The following is a 16,206-nucleotide window of genomic DNA, read 5'->3' as shown; positions in this document are numbered from 1 at the left end:
TGTTACTGTTTTCCTTCAAAGTGGGCTCAATATTGACTCAAAAATGTAGTCTCTTTGCTTTTGCTGCTGTCCTTCTGCTCTTTTAGGGATGCTAATAATTAAACAATTATTTCTTCTTAGGCATGCAAGTAATTAACTGTAATTTGGCATCTGAATTGAAATATTTACTACTATTTTTCTGCTTTTCTGTAGAACAGTACATTTGAAAATTAATGGATAAAAAATCAATATATTTTAGCATTGAAAAAGGTTGCATACTGGTGGACTGACTATTACAGAAACATAAAAATGATATTGCAATTAACAGGACGATTAATTTAGGACACCATAAACCTTACACTTGTTAACCTAATAAAGTTGTTAACAGTGTGTTAACAGCAGTGTGTGTATGATTGTTAGGGTATATTATTAAACACTTTTTTGATGAAATTGTGTATGAGTAGATTTGTACAACTAAAACACTTTTTTGTTTGGCTGTTATTTTTATCTGGGTGCAGCCAAAACAAACTCCTAATTCCTAAAAGAGTCTCTGATACGATGCACTGGAAATTTGCCGCGGCCCTGGTTTTTTCACAAAATGAAAGCCTTCTTATCCAATCGCAGCTCAGGTCACCGCCCGTTTTCAGCTCTTGGAAGTGCCTGGACTAATCAGGGCTCGCCTCCGTGTGTTCAGCCATTTTGTAAGAAAATCAAGCAAGTCTGCCGCCCTACCTTCGCTTCAGACCTGCAGTTTTTTTCTTGTGCAATGGACGGGTAAGTGAAAAGAGCCACACTTAAGACTTATATTTTTAAGACAAACCGATCGCGGAGTAACTTCTTATCTTATTTCGGTTGCTTATGGACATATTGTGATGTTTGAAGTGCCTTCGCCTAACCGTCTAAAAAGAAAAGTTAACTTCAAACAGTTTTTTTTCATCAAAACATGCAACAGTTAGCAGGAGCGTAAGCTAGCTAGCAGCTGCTAGTCGTCGCTAGCGTTGGCTAACAGTCAATACTAATGTGAATGTTTTAATGCACTTATTTTATTTATTTAATTATAGTAAACGTTAGTAACTCTAAGGAAGAGCAACTTAATTTGAGTTGTGATAGGAACATTTGCCTTTATTTAAGGAAGACAATGATAGCCTCTTGTTTGCTACGACGGACATTAGTTTTTGGCTAACTGTACCTTTGTAACTTGGTTTCACGGGAACTCGAGCGCTAGCTAAAGCAACGTGTCTCATTTCCGCATTCATTTGTTCGCGGAGCGCCAGGGCCATGTTGAAGATGTCTGGCCTTAACATTTGATTGAATCAGGGACTTCTACACCGAGTTATCTAATCGCAGTAGGATACATGATAGCGTATTGTTTAGTTCGAACGTGTCCTTCTCTTTTGATCGTCTGATGTCGATAGTTTGAAGGACTTCGAAAGTAGCTCATAGACAGCTTTGCATTCGCCCCCGGCGTCTAGTTGTCATTATAGGTGTTTTTCTTTTTCATTTTTTTTAACTCACAAGTTTACTTGCATCTCTTTTTAAACCGTTATAGCCGCCTAGACGCTGACTTGTACCCTCTGGGATCCGGCTACGTCCCTGAAATTGAGTAAGTAAATTTTTGTATAGTTTTGTTGTCTTTGTGTGTGACTCATTTGGGTTCCTGTTGCTCTTTATGGCTTTAAATAAGGAAGTCGTTTTCCTTTTGGGCTAACAGTATTGTAGGATTGTGTGTGTTTTTCTGTTTGGTGTTTTTTGTTTTTTCGATGCAGTTGAATGTTATGCCGGATTGATAACAATGACTTAAGGATAGTTTGTGAATGGTTTTCCTTATTTTCTTACTGAGAACTTTCTTTCTGTTTTGCAGCAGTGTCCATGACATATCAGCTGGCACAAAGGTAGGCAGTTTTGAGTCATCTTCCTCTTGGTTGCTTATTTCCTTTTTTATTTTACAGTATTGCACTCCTTTACTACAGCATAAGTAATGACTCCCACTTGCTGAAATTAGTATGTAGTGTTTTTAACTCCAAATATGGTCTTGTAACATATATAGTTGTGACCTTTGGTTTGTGTGTGTGTGAGAGAGAGATGTGTAATTTTGTACAAAGGTGTGTTTTTCAGAATACAGTGAAAATTTAAAAGAACTGAGCCAGCTCTGGTGGCACATAGTGTATCTCACTTTGCAAGCCTCCTTCATAATACAGAATACCTTTCCAAAGCTTTTTCTCATGTGTAATGAAGTTGCAGGTGAAGACTGACTTGCTTTTTAAACATTCATGAAATAGAGCTGAATGGTCAGCACAGAGGTTACAGAAAGACGGTGGAAGCGGATTATTCAATAATTATGTTAGCATAGATTCTCAGAGGTGGGGCTTTCATGTTTTCCTGTTCTGTCTCCGTTTGCCTGTGTGGCTGTTGAAATGAAACTTCCTGTTGTTTATTTGTGTGTTCCTTAATAGTCTGTTGGTCTTATTGGAATGTTGGGAAAGCTGAATTCTGCCCTGACTCTTGTTGTTGCTCAGTTGTGTTTCAATTACAGGGCTATGCAACCATCATTGCTCTAACAAAACCACAAAGTCTTGTCTAATGTTAAATCCTTTGCAAGAATTGGACCTTATAAATTAGTCACTGAGCTGTTGTATTCTTGTGAAACTGAATGTTTGTGCATGCAGACTTGACAGGAAAAAAACACACCGTTTCTTCAGTATGCTGCTGGTTGTTAAAATTCCTGTTTTTGCTGTAATCCTTGGTAACATTGCCTGGAGCAGCTCGGTGTAGGTGGACTAATTGAGCTCAACCTAGATCTGTAGCCATCCTCCCGCAACCATCCTCCCGGCCAAAGGTCTTTACACTGTTTGAACAAGCACTCCGATACACACCCCCAATACATGGGACACACCCCACCCCCTCTATTCATTTCAGTAATGCCTGTTTCTTTTCACCATGTGCACTAATACACGATTTCATGATTGCTGCTTAATAGTGAGGGTTTAACTCCAGATGAGATTGTTTCTTCTTTTTAACTACTCCTGTTTTCTGGATTTTGAAGTGCTGCGGTAATGATGACGCTGAGTTATGGAGCCCTGCCTTGCTGGAATCTGTAATTATTCCGTCTGGGCAGAGTGTCTGGCATTCCGCGGTCACATTCCAATCTCCCCCCTCCAGCCCCCTGGCGAGGCACAGCTCCCTGCCCCCTCCAAGTGTGAAGGCTGATCACAGTGAACAAACATGCCTATACCTGTGCTTCTCTCCTTTGTACTTTTCCTGAGAGAATACACCAGCCAACCCCCTATAACCCTAAATAAGGTTGTTTGCAAAAGGCAGGGCACATACAAATAAATCACCTCAGGTTTAGTTTCCTTGCAAGATGAAAATGGGGTTTGTTTGTTTTTTCTTTCCCTTCCCCATGTGCTGCAGTAGAGTTGGAGAGTATGTGTCCCTTTCCCTCTTTTGCTGATGCAATGCAAACCAGGTTTAACTTGGTGAATGGGACAGAGAAATTGCTTCTGCTACATGTTAACTTTTAAAAATAGAGTTCAAAGTATTGCCGTTGTCAGTGAAAGGAAGCTGAAGTTTTGGTGTGTTTGCCAGCAGTGTGTCATCACTCTGAAGATTATTGTTATCCTGTCCACATCCTAAGCAAACAAAGGAAGTGAACACGTTGATACATATTTATTTGGGCTGTGTTGGACTTCACAAGCAAATGCGTGGTCAGGTCTGTTTTTCTTCTATAGGCTTAGCAAGCACTCTGACACATCCCGTTTAAATGCTCAATTGTAACACAAGTCTCCATTTTGTGAGTGACTTGATGCTCCTGCTCTGCACCGTGGACTGTCTTAGCTCTGCAGTTGTTATTATTAGAATGAGGAAGAAGGAGGAGGGAGTCGACATTTAACAGTAACCTACAGTCTCCCCAGAGGAAGTTTAGCGAAACTCTGGAAGCAGGCCTCATCTTGCTGCTCTTCCTGTTTGGAACCAGTCTGCTGAGTGATAAGTGTGCCGCTGCCCGCCCACAACCAGCGAGTCAGGCTGGAGCCACTTCCTTCATTTCTCATGGTTTGCATCTGCTGTTGGCCGAATTATCGGGACCATTTTCTTCCCACAAATTGGAACACACCATTCTCATCTGTTCATTGTAATCAGTGTTGTCTTGTTTATTTTATTTTTTTTATTTGTTATTATTATTAATATTTCTAACTTTTGGATCATAAGTCTAAACAGTACACTAACCCATTACTCATTTATATTTTAGACTGATCAGTTCTGTCAGGCTGTGTAGAAGCCAGAGTATTTATACCACTGCTTGTAGTACTGTCTTACTGCAGTGTTGTTCTACTGTTTGGAGGCATGACCAAATGTTGTCTCTCATAAGTTTTTGTATGCAGGCTTACCTGACCCCACCCTCTATTTAGATTCACAAGGTGAAGAAGAATGCTAGCAAACTTGCATGACTGGTTGTTGTTAAAGTGCTGCGGGGCTCTTCAACTCCCAGAGAGTCCCCCGGGCTACATATGTGTGTGCTGCTGCGTAACAATGCCCCTAGTCTCAGCCTGAACAGGACCTTCATTGTAGAGTGTTGTAGAGCTTATGCTGCTGAGCCACTTCTTGTGACTGCAATACTTCATCTCACTCAGCCACAAACACACAACCATGTGAACAGCCCTGAAACAGCACTTTTTATGTACTAGAGAGGGAGTCTGTAAAAGGCAGACAGTAGTCTAGTGTGGACTGGAAGTGTCCCCATCTTGTCTTGCGATCCAAAGGGCTTCAGTGTGTTATCCCTGCTCCTGATGAATTATATGAGAAGATGGGATGTACTCACCGACAGCTATTTGGCCAAAACCTGACTGAATATTGTCCTTCAAGCTGAAAACTACCTGTTCCACCTTAAATGTGCTATGCATAATTGTGTTTTATTGCACATTGTCTCAAAAAAAATATGGCCTATTGTTACAGTGGCTTGAGGTTTGGCAATACTGTAAAAGGCGTTTAATGGAATGGGAAGTCAGATATTCCTGCTGACATGATAGTTCACTGGATTCCTCCTAGTGAGGAAGGTGGAGTTCTTCTCAAGTGTGTTTGCTCAGTTCTCTTTTGGTTATCAGATTACTTCCTGCTTTATCACACAATGGCTTAGTAATGTGAGAACCGTGCTCTCCACCTGCCAAGCTGTGCCTTCATTGGGTGAACGCACTGAAGTGAACCATTGTTTCCTTTCCTTCTGCAGAGGGGATCCGACGAACTCTTTTCTTCCTGCATATCCAACGGACCCTATATCATGAACTCAGGTAGGGGGTTGCCATGGAGGGGTGAATCCCTTTTTTTTTTTTTTTTTTTTTTTTTAACTGAAGTGCTTGACGTGTTTGTGTTACCATGGTGATCAATCCATTATTCAGGAAGAACCGGAGCCTTCTGTTCCCTCCCTGATTGTATCTGCTTCTGTTTTCTCTTGCAGCCAATGGCAACGACAGCAAAAAATTCAAAGGTGACGTCCGCAGTCCTGGTGTTCCATCACGTGTGGTCCATGTACGCAAGCTGCCCAACGACATAAATGAGGCTGAAGTTATTGGCCTGGGGCTGCCCTTTGGGAAGGTCACTAATCTGCTGATGCTGAAAGGGAAAAACCAGGTAGGAAAGACAGTTGCCTGTCTCCTTACCAAACTGTATGACTTGCAGTTTTGGTTGAATTATTTTTTCCCAGGCCTGAGCCGAGGGATCAGCTTTCTATCCTTCTGTCCTGACCTAAAATTATAACAATGACCCTTTTGTTACATCCTTGTGACTTTGTTGGTAGATAGACACTGCTTGATGTTAAGATTTCCTGGAGGAATACAGCAGATCATGAAACACCTGTTTTCTGTTTGAAGTAGTTCTATAACCAGTAATACTGTAACCATGTTAATTGTGTTATTTATAATGGTTAATAACAGACAAAAAGAATTGATAAGAATGTTAAATTTGTTGCATTAGGGTGTCACCTTTGTTGTATGTGATGGGATAAACAAAATAAGTATGTTTATGTTCCAGGCATTCTTGGAACTGAACAGCGAGGAGTGTGCACAGACGATGGTGAGCTACTACTCCTCTGTTACCCCTGTCATCAGAAACCACCCCATTTACATGCAGTACTCGACCCACAAAGAGCTCAAGACGGACAACTCCCCAAACCAAGTGGTAAGGGTTTCACAGCAGCGGCACAGATCTGTGCACTTTATATTTATTTTAATGGTTTGCATTTGAGGCTTCATCAGCTGTTTTATTTATTGCTTGATGCTGGGATTCAAGTTTTGGCTCCGTACTGAAAAAATGCATATTGAATAACTTACATTTGTTAAAAATATCGTTTTGTTTTACAACATTATGCTGCACACATTCACTCAGTGGTACTATCCTTTCACTACTGATGTTGAGAAGTATTTCTGTTTCTCCTTAGCGTGCCCAGGCAGCTCTGCAGGCAGTTAATGCCCTTCATGGAGGAGGAATGGGAAGTGTGGCCATTTCTGCTGATGCTGGTAGCATGGCTGGAGCAGCGGCAGCCCAAAGCCCTGTGCTCAGGGTCATAGTAGAAAACCTCTTCTATCCTGTTACCCTGGATGTACTCCACCAGGTAAAGGCAGCTACTGCAGGTTTTTGACTGGTCAGAGATGTTTTAAGTAACTAGTCTGGGCATGCCCCACCCAAAAAAAACATCCCTCAAATCTTAGATGTATAGCTACTGATTTGACCACTCATTGTCTAGTACTAAAGTGTAAAGCTATTTTGCAGTTCTCAAATTCTTATTTATTTTAGGTGTGTTAAAATTATGACCTTTATAATCGTGTCTCTCCTGCAGATTTTCTCTAAATTTGGTACAGTGCTGAAGATCATCACTTTTACCAAGAACAACCAGTTCCAGGCTCTCATCCAGTATGCTGATGCCATGACAGCACAGCATGCCAAGATGGTACGATTGGTTCACTTACTTTTTTTGTCAACATGGGACTAAGATTAGGACATTTTGAAACAAAGCAATATCATTATAGGGCAGTTTGTACACTTTGGGAACAGTTGCTCAGACGTCACTAGTTAAACTCGCCACTGTAAAAACACACCAGATATGTTATCTCAAGTTTAACAGAACGCTGTTTTCTTTAGTCTCTGGATGGGCAAAACATCTACAATGCTTGCTGTACTCTGAGAATCAGCTTCTCCAAGCTTACCAGCCTCAATGTCAAGTATAACAACGACAAGAGCAGGGACTACACCCGACCAGACCTTCCGACTGCAGATTCACAGCCCTCCATTGACCACCAGACCATGGCAGCAGCGTTTGGTAAGAATGTAGTCCATTCGTTTTTGAATTAGAATTCGCAGGATTTACTTCACTGTCATTCTTTTAATTTATATATATAAAAAAAAAAAATCTTTCTTCTATATCTTGTTATAGCTGCACCAGGTATAATCTCAGCCTCTCCCTATGGTGGCGCTCATGCCTTCCCCCCAACCTTTGCTATTCAACAGGCAGGTCAGTACAAAAAAAATATATTTCCTGCTATTCTAATTCGAATGTCTGTCTTTCAGTAGTTTATTCGGACGTACATATAGCAGATAATCTTCATGATTAAGTGATTTCTCAGGTTTTTATCTACGGAGTGCATTGAGTTGAGAGTAATTTGTGGTTTACTGCTCTTAGGTCTCTCAGTACCCGGTATTCCTAGTGCCTTGGCATCCCTCGGTGTGGGCCCCACTGGCATGGCGGCGGCAGCAGCGGCCGCTAGCCGGCTCGGCCTGTCAGGGCTTGCTGCCGCTGGGGGCCACAATGTCTTGTTGGTCAGCAATCTGAACCCTGAGGTCAGTACACATGCTATTAAACAGCTCTACTACCTTTGCTTTTGTTTTAGTTCAGTGCTGAGCTTCATTCAACAGTTATATTGCCTTTTGTTTACACTTTGGCTTGTGGATCCACTTGATCAAATGAAACGAATGTTTTTACGCCTCGTGTCTTACCACTTCACGTGATTGCACGAGGAACTACCCTTACCACTATTTTTAATTACAAGGGGGTCATTAAGTCAAAACCTCTTCCCTTTCAGGACCTCTCTGTGTTTGACCAAACCTGCTGCGTTTCTGCCCTGCCACTTTGCTCACTGTGAATTTTAAGTTTATTCAAAAAACTAACTTCTTTTTTTTGTGTTTTCTTTAAAGAAAACTTACCATTTCATATCTTCATTTTTGTCCATTAGTTAAAATCATTCTTGAGTTGTTGGGGAGACAATATTACTTTTTTGGTCTTGTTTTTAAAGCAACACATCATGTACATTATTCTCGTTAATAGTGTATAAATATACAAGTAGTCTTTAAGCTCATTACATTTACTGTAGTTAATGTAGTCAATACACTTAGTTTGGTTATTTAAGGATTCTGTTTAAGTTCTTCGAGAATTATTAAAATTGATGCTCAGAATTTTATGTTTTATATCATTCTCTACGTAATCTAAACAAACATGACATTTAATTTAAAAGTACATATTGTCTCTGCCTTTTTCCTGTATTTCATTGTTAATCTTTTTTTCTCTTCTCTTTCTCCTAGTGTTCCCATAGTGACAGTGCATTTTAATTTAGCCAGTTCTACTGTCTGAAGCACTACATTTCTTTGTGTATACTGACCTTGTTTTGTTTTTTTTTACTTCCTTTTCTCTCTCTCCTTTCTGTCCCCCTAATCCTTCTTTTTGGTTTTTTTTTGGTTTGTTTTTTAAACCCCTCACTTTAAATCTTGCCAACTGACTGCACGCCCCATGACCAATTGTTCCCTCTCTCCTCCTGTCACTCCTCTGTTATTACTACTGTAACCACCTCCTTCCATCCACCCAACCCTTTTTCCTTCCCCTTACCATTATCCCTAATTTGGAAATCCCCCACCACCACCACAAATTGAAAACACATACACTACATTGGCACCTCTTTGACACCCTGATTTTCATTTTATTTTATTTTATTTTTTTGCCATGATCTACCTCTCCATCATCTTTCTTTCCCCCCCATCCTCACATTTCTCTTCATCCTCTTATGCTATTCAAATCCTCCTCCTCTCTTCATTCTCTTCGTCCCTCATGCCTCTCCTTCCTCCATGGTACTGTGGCCTTCCTGTGGACCTCGCTGCCTGTGGCCTGCGGACATGTCCCGACTCCACTCCACTGTCCTCCACTCCGCTCCGTCTCTTTTCCCCTGTCCCCTGTTCCCTCTCCCCTTTTTGGCCCCCTGCCCCGCTGCTCCCTCCTGCTGTCTCTAAAGAGCGTTACGCCACACTGCCTCTTTATTCTTTTCGGTACGTTATCATCCTTTCATCTCCTTTTTTTATTACTACTGTTACCTGGCAAGGTGGGCATGTCTTGTCTCATGTTGTTGGCTTTTATTTATTTTTAACCACTGATGGCTCATCATCAGAGTACAGGGCTATGGTGGGTGGGGGTGTCTGTTTGAGGGTTTGTATGACCTGTTTTGGTTGTTGTGGGTTTGTGTGAGAAAAGTATGGTGAGAACGCCACATAAAGCTGCAGCATTTCATTTAATTTTTAAAAGCTATGATACTTGTCCATGGGCAAAAAACATTTGCACTTTTTCCATCTTCAAAGAGCAAAGCCCTTCAATGTAAATATTGCCCCGCTAAATAGAAATGTGGGAATGATTTTGTTCGGCAATGAGGCAGGAGGCTGATCTAAATTTTAAAGCATCACCATAAAGAAGAGGATAAAAGTCAAACCTTTATTGGTTCTGCACCAGCCAAATTTAGCCATAAAAAGTGGTCAAATTTCATTTTTACATGCTGATTTTTCAGTGATTCTCTCTCTCTCTCTGCAGCACTAGAATGATGAAATGCTGCTGCTTTTTTTGTGATTATGGGTTGACATAATCTCAGGATTATGTCACCATTTTATTCTCTTGCAGTTTTTCTCAGTAATTCAAATGTAGGTATGTGCATGTTTAGTTTATTTCTGCATGTCTCTGTTTAGACCCTCAAGTTTGGGGAAGTAATCAACTCTATCTTCACAGTAGAGCAATCAAATTGATCACTACTACTCATTTTACTAATCTTTGATTTTTGTCTTCAAATCACGATTTCTCCCCTCTTAAGGCATTTTAGCATCTATGTGTAGTTAGTTTTAAGAGGGCTTATGTAGGAATGGTTACAGGACACCCATGCAGAATTGAACATAAAGATTATAGAATAGCCTAACGGTAACTTCAATCACACAGTTTCCTTAGGCTTAGTGTGAATATTTATATCTGATTTGATGGTTTAAATTGTTGTTGTTGCTGTGATTGACTGTGTGGCTCCTGGTTTAGGCATGATGTGTGTAGCATTTGCTGGACTTGCATTGTGATGCTTTTCCCCTTCCTCCTTAGGTGTGTATGGCGATGTGATGAGAGTGAAGATCCTGTTCAATAAAAAGGAGAATGCTCTAATCCAGATGTCTGATGGCACACAGGCTCAACTAGGTAGAGACGCTGCAGCCCTACAAAACACAATTTTCTGTCTTTGATCTATCACTTTCATCTTTTTTTTTTCTTTTTTTCCTCCTCACGTTATTATACTGTGCATTGTTTCGAGCCTTTGCTTAGAAGGGTAATTCAGCTCCTCCTGTGATAGATGGCTGATTATCTGCTTATTGTTGTGGCTGTTTAGAGCTAAATTAAGTGATGGAGAATGTGCTAACAAATTTGATAGACAACTTGAAAATAGTGTGTTAAAACCATGTTTATGTGACTTATGTTTTTCAGCTATGAGCCACCTGAATGGCCAGCGTCTTCATGGCAGGGCCATGCGTGTGACGTTGTCAAAACACACAACAGTGCAGCTTCCCAGAGAAGGCCACGAGGACCAGGGCCTCACAAAGGATTTCAGCAACTCTCCACTGCACCGTTTTAAGAAGCCTGGCTCCAAAAACTACTCCAACATTTTTCCACCCTCTGCAACACTCCACCTCTCCAACATACCGTGAGTGTTAACCTTAGCGTCATTTCTACTCTAACCCAGCAACCTTTTGCACACTAAGCTTGTTCCTTCAGGTGTTCGTGACATTATTTCTAAGTATGTGGAGGAGGGGGTGGTTTTTATATTTAATCATGCCTTGTTGTTTTACAACTTCAGAAACAGAAACTTGCAGCTTAGTAAACAAACATGAACCTACAAAGCTTTTTAACTTCTTCTCTGCTGTTTTGCTTTCAGGCCTTCTGTGGTGGAGGATGATCTCAGGAGGCTATTTGCCAGCTCAGGAGCAACAGTCAAGGCCTTCAAGTTCTTTCAGTAAGTTTTAGTCCATTTAAACCCAATTTTCTCAAATTGTTTGTTTTTTGCGGCTGAGTTCTTCTTTCTTCAGAACACTCTACAACCTTAATTTAAAGCAGGCAATTTAACCAAGAGCTGCTGTAAAGTGTTGGCCTTTTTAGTCTGCTAGACACATGAACTAAACCTAGTTTTTAGAGTACCACAAAGCAAATGGTGAAAACACCCACACACAAGTGGGCTGGATCTTACACTTTGAGAACAAATTGTTCAAAAAAATGTATTTATTTTTTTTCCTTTTTCCTTAAACAGAAAAGATCGCAAGATGGCTCTGATTCAGATGGGCTCAGTCGAGGAGGCAATAGAGTCCCTCATCGAGTTCCACAACCACGATCTGGGGGAAAACCACCATCTTCGAGTGTCCTTCTCCAAGTCCACCATCTGAGTGCCTTTCCTTTCATCCTCCAAGTCTGTTGCCATCTGAATGCTACCACTCTCGAGGTTGCCTTCAGTGGAAATGGCCACCATTACCTATTTATAGCTGTTTCTTTGATGAATGTTGCTCCTTTCACAACAAATCATTCACCGTCATTAATAGGTTCAACATTGTTTATTCATTGTGATTCTCTTCTAAGCTTAAGAAAATCGGGGGGGAACAACTTCATTTTTTGTTGGTTTATGTTGTAAAGTCTTAAGTTGATTCAAAGCTTTTTAAATTAAAGTGTAGAAAAATGACTGACATAAACTGGTAGATGACTTCCGTAGATCTATTGACTTTTCAAAGTGGGGAAAGCAGGGATGTATTAATGAGGGCTCCACTTATGTAGGTCCTATTTTTAATACAAGCTGTTTCACAGTAATCATTATTATACATTTGCTTCCCCACTGTGACAACTCAGAATGCCTGTTATGAAAAGCATCTATTCTTCTGCATTATCCTTAAAAGAAAAGCTCCTGAATTTGAACACTGGCATCCTTTCATGAGTTACTAAACATTGCCCATTTAATTTATCTGTTTATCTGACAGCATTCTGTCATTTAGAGACTTGCTTAAACTCTAGCGTTCGTTCTCACAAATCCACAACAATGACGGAGAGAGCCACAATACCTGCAAAAGACTTGTATGAACAAGTACTGTCAGTAACAATGCCAGCGAGGTGTAACCGCACTTTGGAATATTCTTTCTGCCATTGTCACTAAGAGCAGGGTGTGTGTTTGTTGCACAATGCTGATCATAGGACTGTACACCGCTCCTCCCAGAGAGGCTCAGAGATCTCTCACAGATGTTTCAAATATGCAAAATGTTACTATCTACATTATTGCTGTTTAAGACATTCTCTAGTGAGCTGTGCATCTAACAATGTACTAGAGACATGCACAGTGATAATGCTGTGACTGCACGCGCTCGTGTGTTGAAAGTCTTACATAAGGTCCAACCTAGTAAGAATGCTGTCACAGCTTTTGTGGGTTAAGTGGCTAGGGTGTTCATTTAACACAAACCCGACACCTTTGGATGCCGTCAGATTATTGGAAGGGATTGCGTGTCTGAAAAGGGCTTATCGTGTTGTCCTTTAAGCTTTGTTACACTTGCTAGCTCTTGTAACAATGGAAACGCATGCATTCTTGCAAATGAAACAATTCATTTAAAACTTGATAAAAGCTTTATTAGGAGGTCGGGATCAAATCCAGTCTAACATTTAATAATTTTTTTTCCCCCACCATAAGTTTGCATATGGGGTCCTGGGAAAGAGGCAACATTCTACAATGAAACATGTTTGTATTTTCTTTTTTTTCTTTTTTTAAAATTGGAGGTAAAGTAGAGGCAGCTGTTGAACTGTCCTTTTAAGACCAAATCACTTAAACACCCTCTGCCACAGATGTATGCTTATGTGGATGAATTGTATCCGCACCAGACACACTTCAGCATTCCTTTTTATTACAGTAGTTGTGTTGAGATACGTGTGTGTGTGTTTGCCTTTTTGAAATGCCACTTAGAACCTGTTTGGCCAGTGAGAAACGGTTTGAGACAAAGGATTTAGTTTTGACTCGGAGAACATAAAACTTATTTCCCAGCATCCACTTTTATTTTACTGTGTGACTTTCCACCTATTTACTTCTGGGGATCCATACCACTATCAAAAGTTATTCAATAGTCCTGTTTCACAGCAGCTGTTTTAATGTGAAATGGAAGTAAATACAAGTGTTACTAATGATATTAATGAAGGTTTAAGTGCAGAGCCACAGTTAATGTGATTAACAACACCCTCCTATTTCATAACAAAGTCACTGCTATGAAAGAGGTCTGGTTGAATGCATTCTTTCGCTGGCTTTCTCTCTACAGTCTTGTGCCTTACTTTGAATTTGTTCCAGACAGATTTGCTCTGGCTTAATTTGGTAATATATGGCTCTCAATTTTTATTTTTATTTTTTTGTCCTTTGGTTTGTACCAGCATTGTTAAAATGGGGAAGAGTGGCTCATTTAATCTTCTGTTTCTTGTTTAAAAAAAACAACAACAAATGTTTATCTCTGTATGCATATAGCCCCATTATATGTATCTAGAAACTATGAATGTAAGTCAGTTAGATGCTTAATATCCTTGCTAGGTGATGTAGCTCTGTTAGGTGTATCGTTGCAGGTGTAGAGCTGTATTCAGCCTTTTTGTCTTACAGTCTCCTATCACCTAGTCCTCAGGACAGTTGTTTGGAGCCTCATTTAACCACATTACGTTCATATATATATATAAATATATGTGGACACCTATATATTCATTTATCTCTTCTTTTAAATGTTAAAATTTACTTGTATCACTTCTAAGCTTAACTGATAGCTATTTGTAGTGGCTGGGTTTAATTACTATCTCAGTGCCTTGACTCCTTAAGTTTTTAATTTAAGGCTGAAACAGGCACGATTAGTTGATTTTGTTTACCTCTCATTCAGGTGTTTGTATCTTAGCCTGTCTACAAAGATGCCTTTACCCCGTTATATTCAGGTAATCGTACCTGTGAGAGGGCAGCTCTGACTCACTTGTCAATTGATGGTAATAACAGTCTTGAATGGTGTTTGAAACCCCAGTATATCTATTTTTTTTTTCCTTAAATTTATGATACCAGAATTGCAGGGTGAGAGAGTCCTCACCCAGTACCCTGTCTGTGTACACTTATGCCACAGTCAGGTGTGTTTAGTGCACTTTTTTTCTCAACAATAGATCCACCACGCTGAAGTCTTACACGTTGTCACATTCCTGTGTGCCTCAAGCACCAGTTTCCACAGCCTTGACCACTGTTGTCTTGGACCAGATACAGATGTGCTCTCTCTATTTTTGTAAGATTCTTATGCATGATTTAACAAAGCTTCATGTAGCTGCAGACGGTTATTGCTGTTAAGGACCAAAGTATGTTCTACCCCTGCTGTTTTGTAGCGTTCTGATTTCTTAGGAGTTTTTTTTGTCTCGTCTTTCACCCCCACGTTACGTTACAACAAATACGAGGCAGTTCCAATTTCTATTCCTCAGATGCCTTGGAAAAAGTCACATTAATTTAAATTGTCTTTTGATTAACAACATATACTGTATATTGTACCCCTTTTGTTTGATTGACTTTACAAAGAGCCTACTTTGGTAGAGATCACTTAGAATGAATACTTAATTGAACCGCAGTCCTAGCTGTGATGTTGTGTAGAAAAATTGTATGCCTTTCAATTTTGTTAAAAGCTTTTACTTTTCTTTTTTCTTTTTTTATATGGGGGCTGGGGGTGGGGGTATTGTATGAAGGGGGTTGATGGTTGTATATATTCATGTTTTTGTACCACAAAATCATTTGGACTATATCCACATACGTTCAAAACATGTATATTTTGATAAAACAGCACAGACCTATTAAGCTCTCCTGAGCTGTAAAACAGGAAAAAAAACTTTTGTAACACAAAGACATTAAACCTATATGAACACAGAAGTGTCTCTGTATGTGCCCCACTCCCCCCTTGCCATTCTGATCTTGTCTCTTGCATCTTCTGCTGCCTTCAATAAATCTTTAGTTTGTTCTTTCTTTCATCTGGCCTCATTTGGTTTCTGTCTCTTCCTCGCTTTCCGTCTGTACCGGTTAACATCTTGTAACATTTTCAACATTTCTCATCCTGTTTACTGCTGGTGGGTTGTATTTTGTCCTTTACTGCGTTTCCAGCTTCATACTCATCCCATCTAAACTTGACTGACTGCTCATCTGGACTCAGCGCAATCCTGTTACAATTCCTTGATGAAATTCTGGTGAGTTAATTGGCGATGCAGTGCTGGATACTCACTATTCTCACTGATTCAGAGTAATCCTGTGCTCTCGTTTGACCTTTTGAAGTTTAGCGGGTGTAACTCGGGAAGGAGGGGTGTTGCTGTGGAAACCAAGGTACTGTATCTCATAAGATTAATAATTAAGAAAACTGGAGTATAGCTGCCCAGCATATCTGGCATCCATGCTTTATCAGAGGTGCACTGGGATGCGAGGAGAGGTGAACCCCCCAAACCCCTGTGAGTAATTTTAGGTGTACACCTTTTTGGCCACTAGGGGGAGGTCTTGTTCTCTGGTGGTGATCAAAGGTTTCTGAACAGAGGTGACTTTACCTGCCACTCACACAATGTCAATAGTTAGTGGCTTAATCTCAAGTGCTTCCCATGGCTTTCTGGCATTATACCCTTTTTTTTTTCCCCTTGTCTCGCTATCCTCCTTTTTCTTCTACTACTTCCTTACAGAGCAGTGGAGAGGATTAACCTCAGCTCTTCCTTGCCTTTGGAGGGAGGGGGGGGGACAGATGAGAATAGAATTGAGCCCAGTGGTGTCTGTATTTGTGGCTGAGAAGACCTGGATTTTGTTGTATAGAGCCAGCAGCTCATCGAATGCAATCGTAAATATAGCGAGCGCCAGCTTGGTTTGAATTTCACGCTCGTTTTTCCCGTGCCATTACATTGTGCAGAAGAGCATGCCT

General features: G+C 40.4%; 1 protein-coding gene across 1 annotated transcript; it reads left to right on the top strand.

Moving 5' to 3' along the window:
* The first annotated feature begins 693 nt into the window (after positions 1 to 693).
* On the top strand, positions 694 to 15,283 carry LOC134644791 (polypyrimidine tract-binding protein 1-like). Its single transcript, XM_063497863.1, has 16 exons — positions 694 to 753; positions 1,529 to 1,582; positions 1,841 to 1,871; positions 5,201 to 5,261; positions 5,429 to 5,601; positions 6,001 to 6,147; positions 6,407 to 6,580; positions 6,806 to 6,916; positions 7,108 to 7,285; positions 7,400 to 7,477; positions 7,646 to 7,803; positions 9,243 to 9,276; positions 10,355 to 10,447; positions 10,730 to 10,946; positions 11,178 to 11,255; positions 11,547 to 15,283. The coding sequence occupies exons 1-16, from the start codon at positions 746 to 748 to the stop codon at positions 11,677 to 11,679; spliced, it is 1,728 nt and encodes a 575-aa protein (XP_063353933.1). The 5' UTR covers positions 694 to 745; the 3' UTR covers positions 11,680 to 15,283.
* Positions 15,284 to 16,206: the final 923 nt, after the last annotated feature.

This window comes from Pelmatolapia mariae, linkage group LG16_19 (assembly GCF_036321145.2).
Source record: "Pelmatolapia mariae isolate MD_Pm_ZW linkage group LG16_19, Pm_UMD_F_2, whole genome shotgun sequence".
Lineage (NCBI taxonomy): Eukaryota > Metazoa > Chordata > Actinopteri > Cichliformes > Cichlidae > Pelmatolapia > Pelmatolapia mariae.
The sequence above is the reverse complement of the archived record's forward strand: the minus strand, read 5'-3'. Positions and strand labels throughout refer to the sequence as shown.

Excerpts from the sequence above, each read along its gene's own strand:
- LOC134644791 (XM_063497863.1), top strand. Across the intron at positions 1,872-5,200 it reads ACATATCAGCTGGCACAAAG|AGGGGATCCGACGAACTCTT; the intron begins GTAGGCAGTTTT and ends TTCCTTCTGCAG. Across the intron at positions 10,448-10,729 it reads TGGCACACAGGCTCAACTAG|CTATGAGCCACCTGAATGGC; the intron begins GTAGAGACGCTG and ends TATGTTTTTCAG.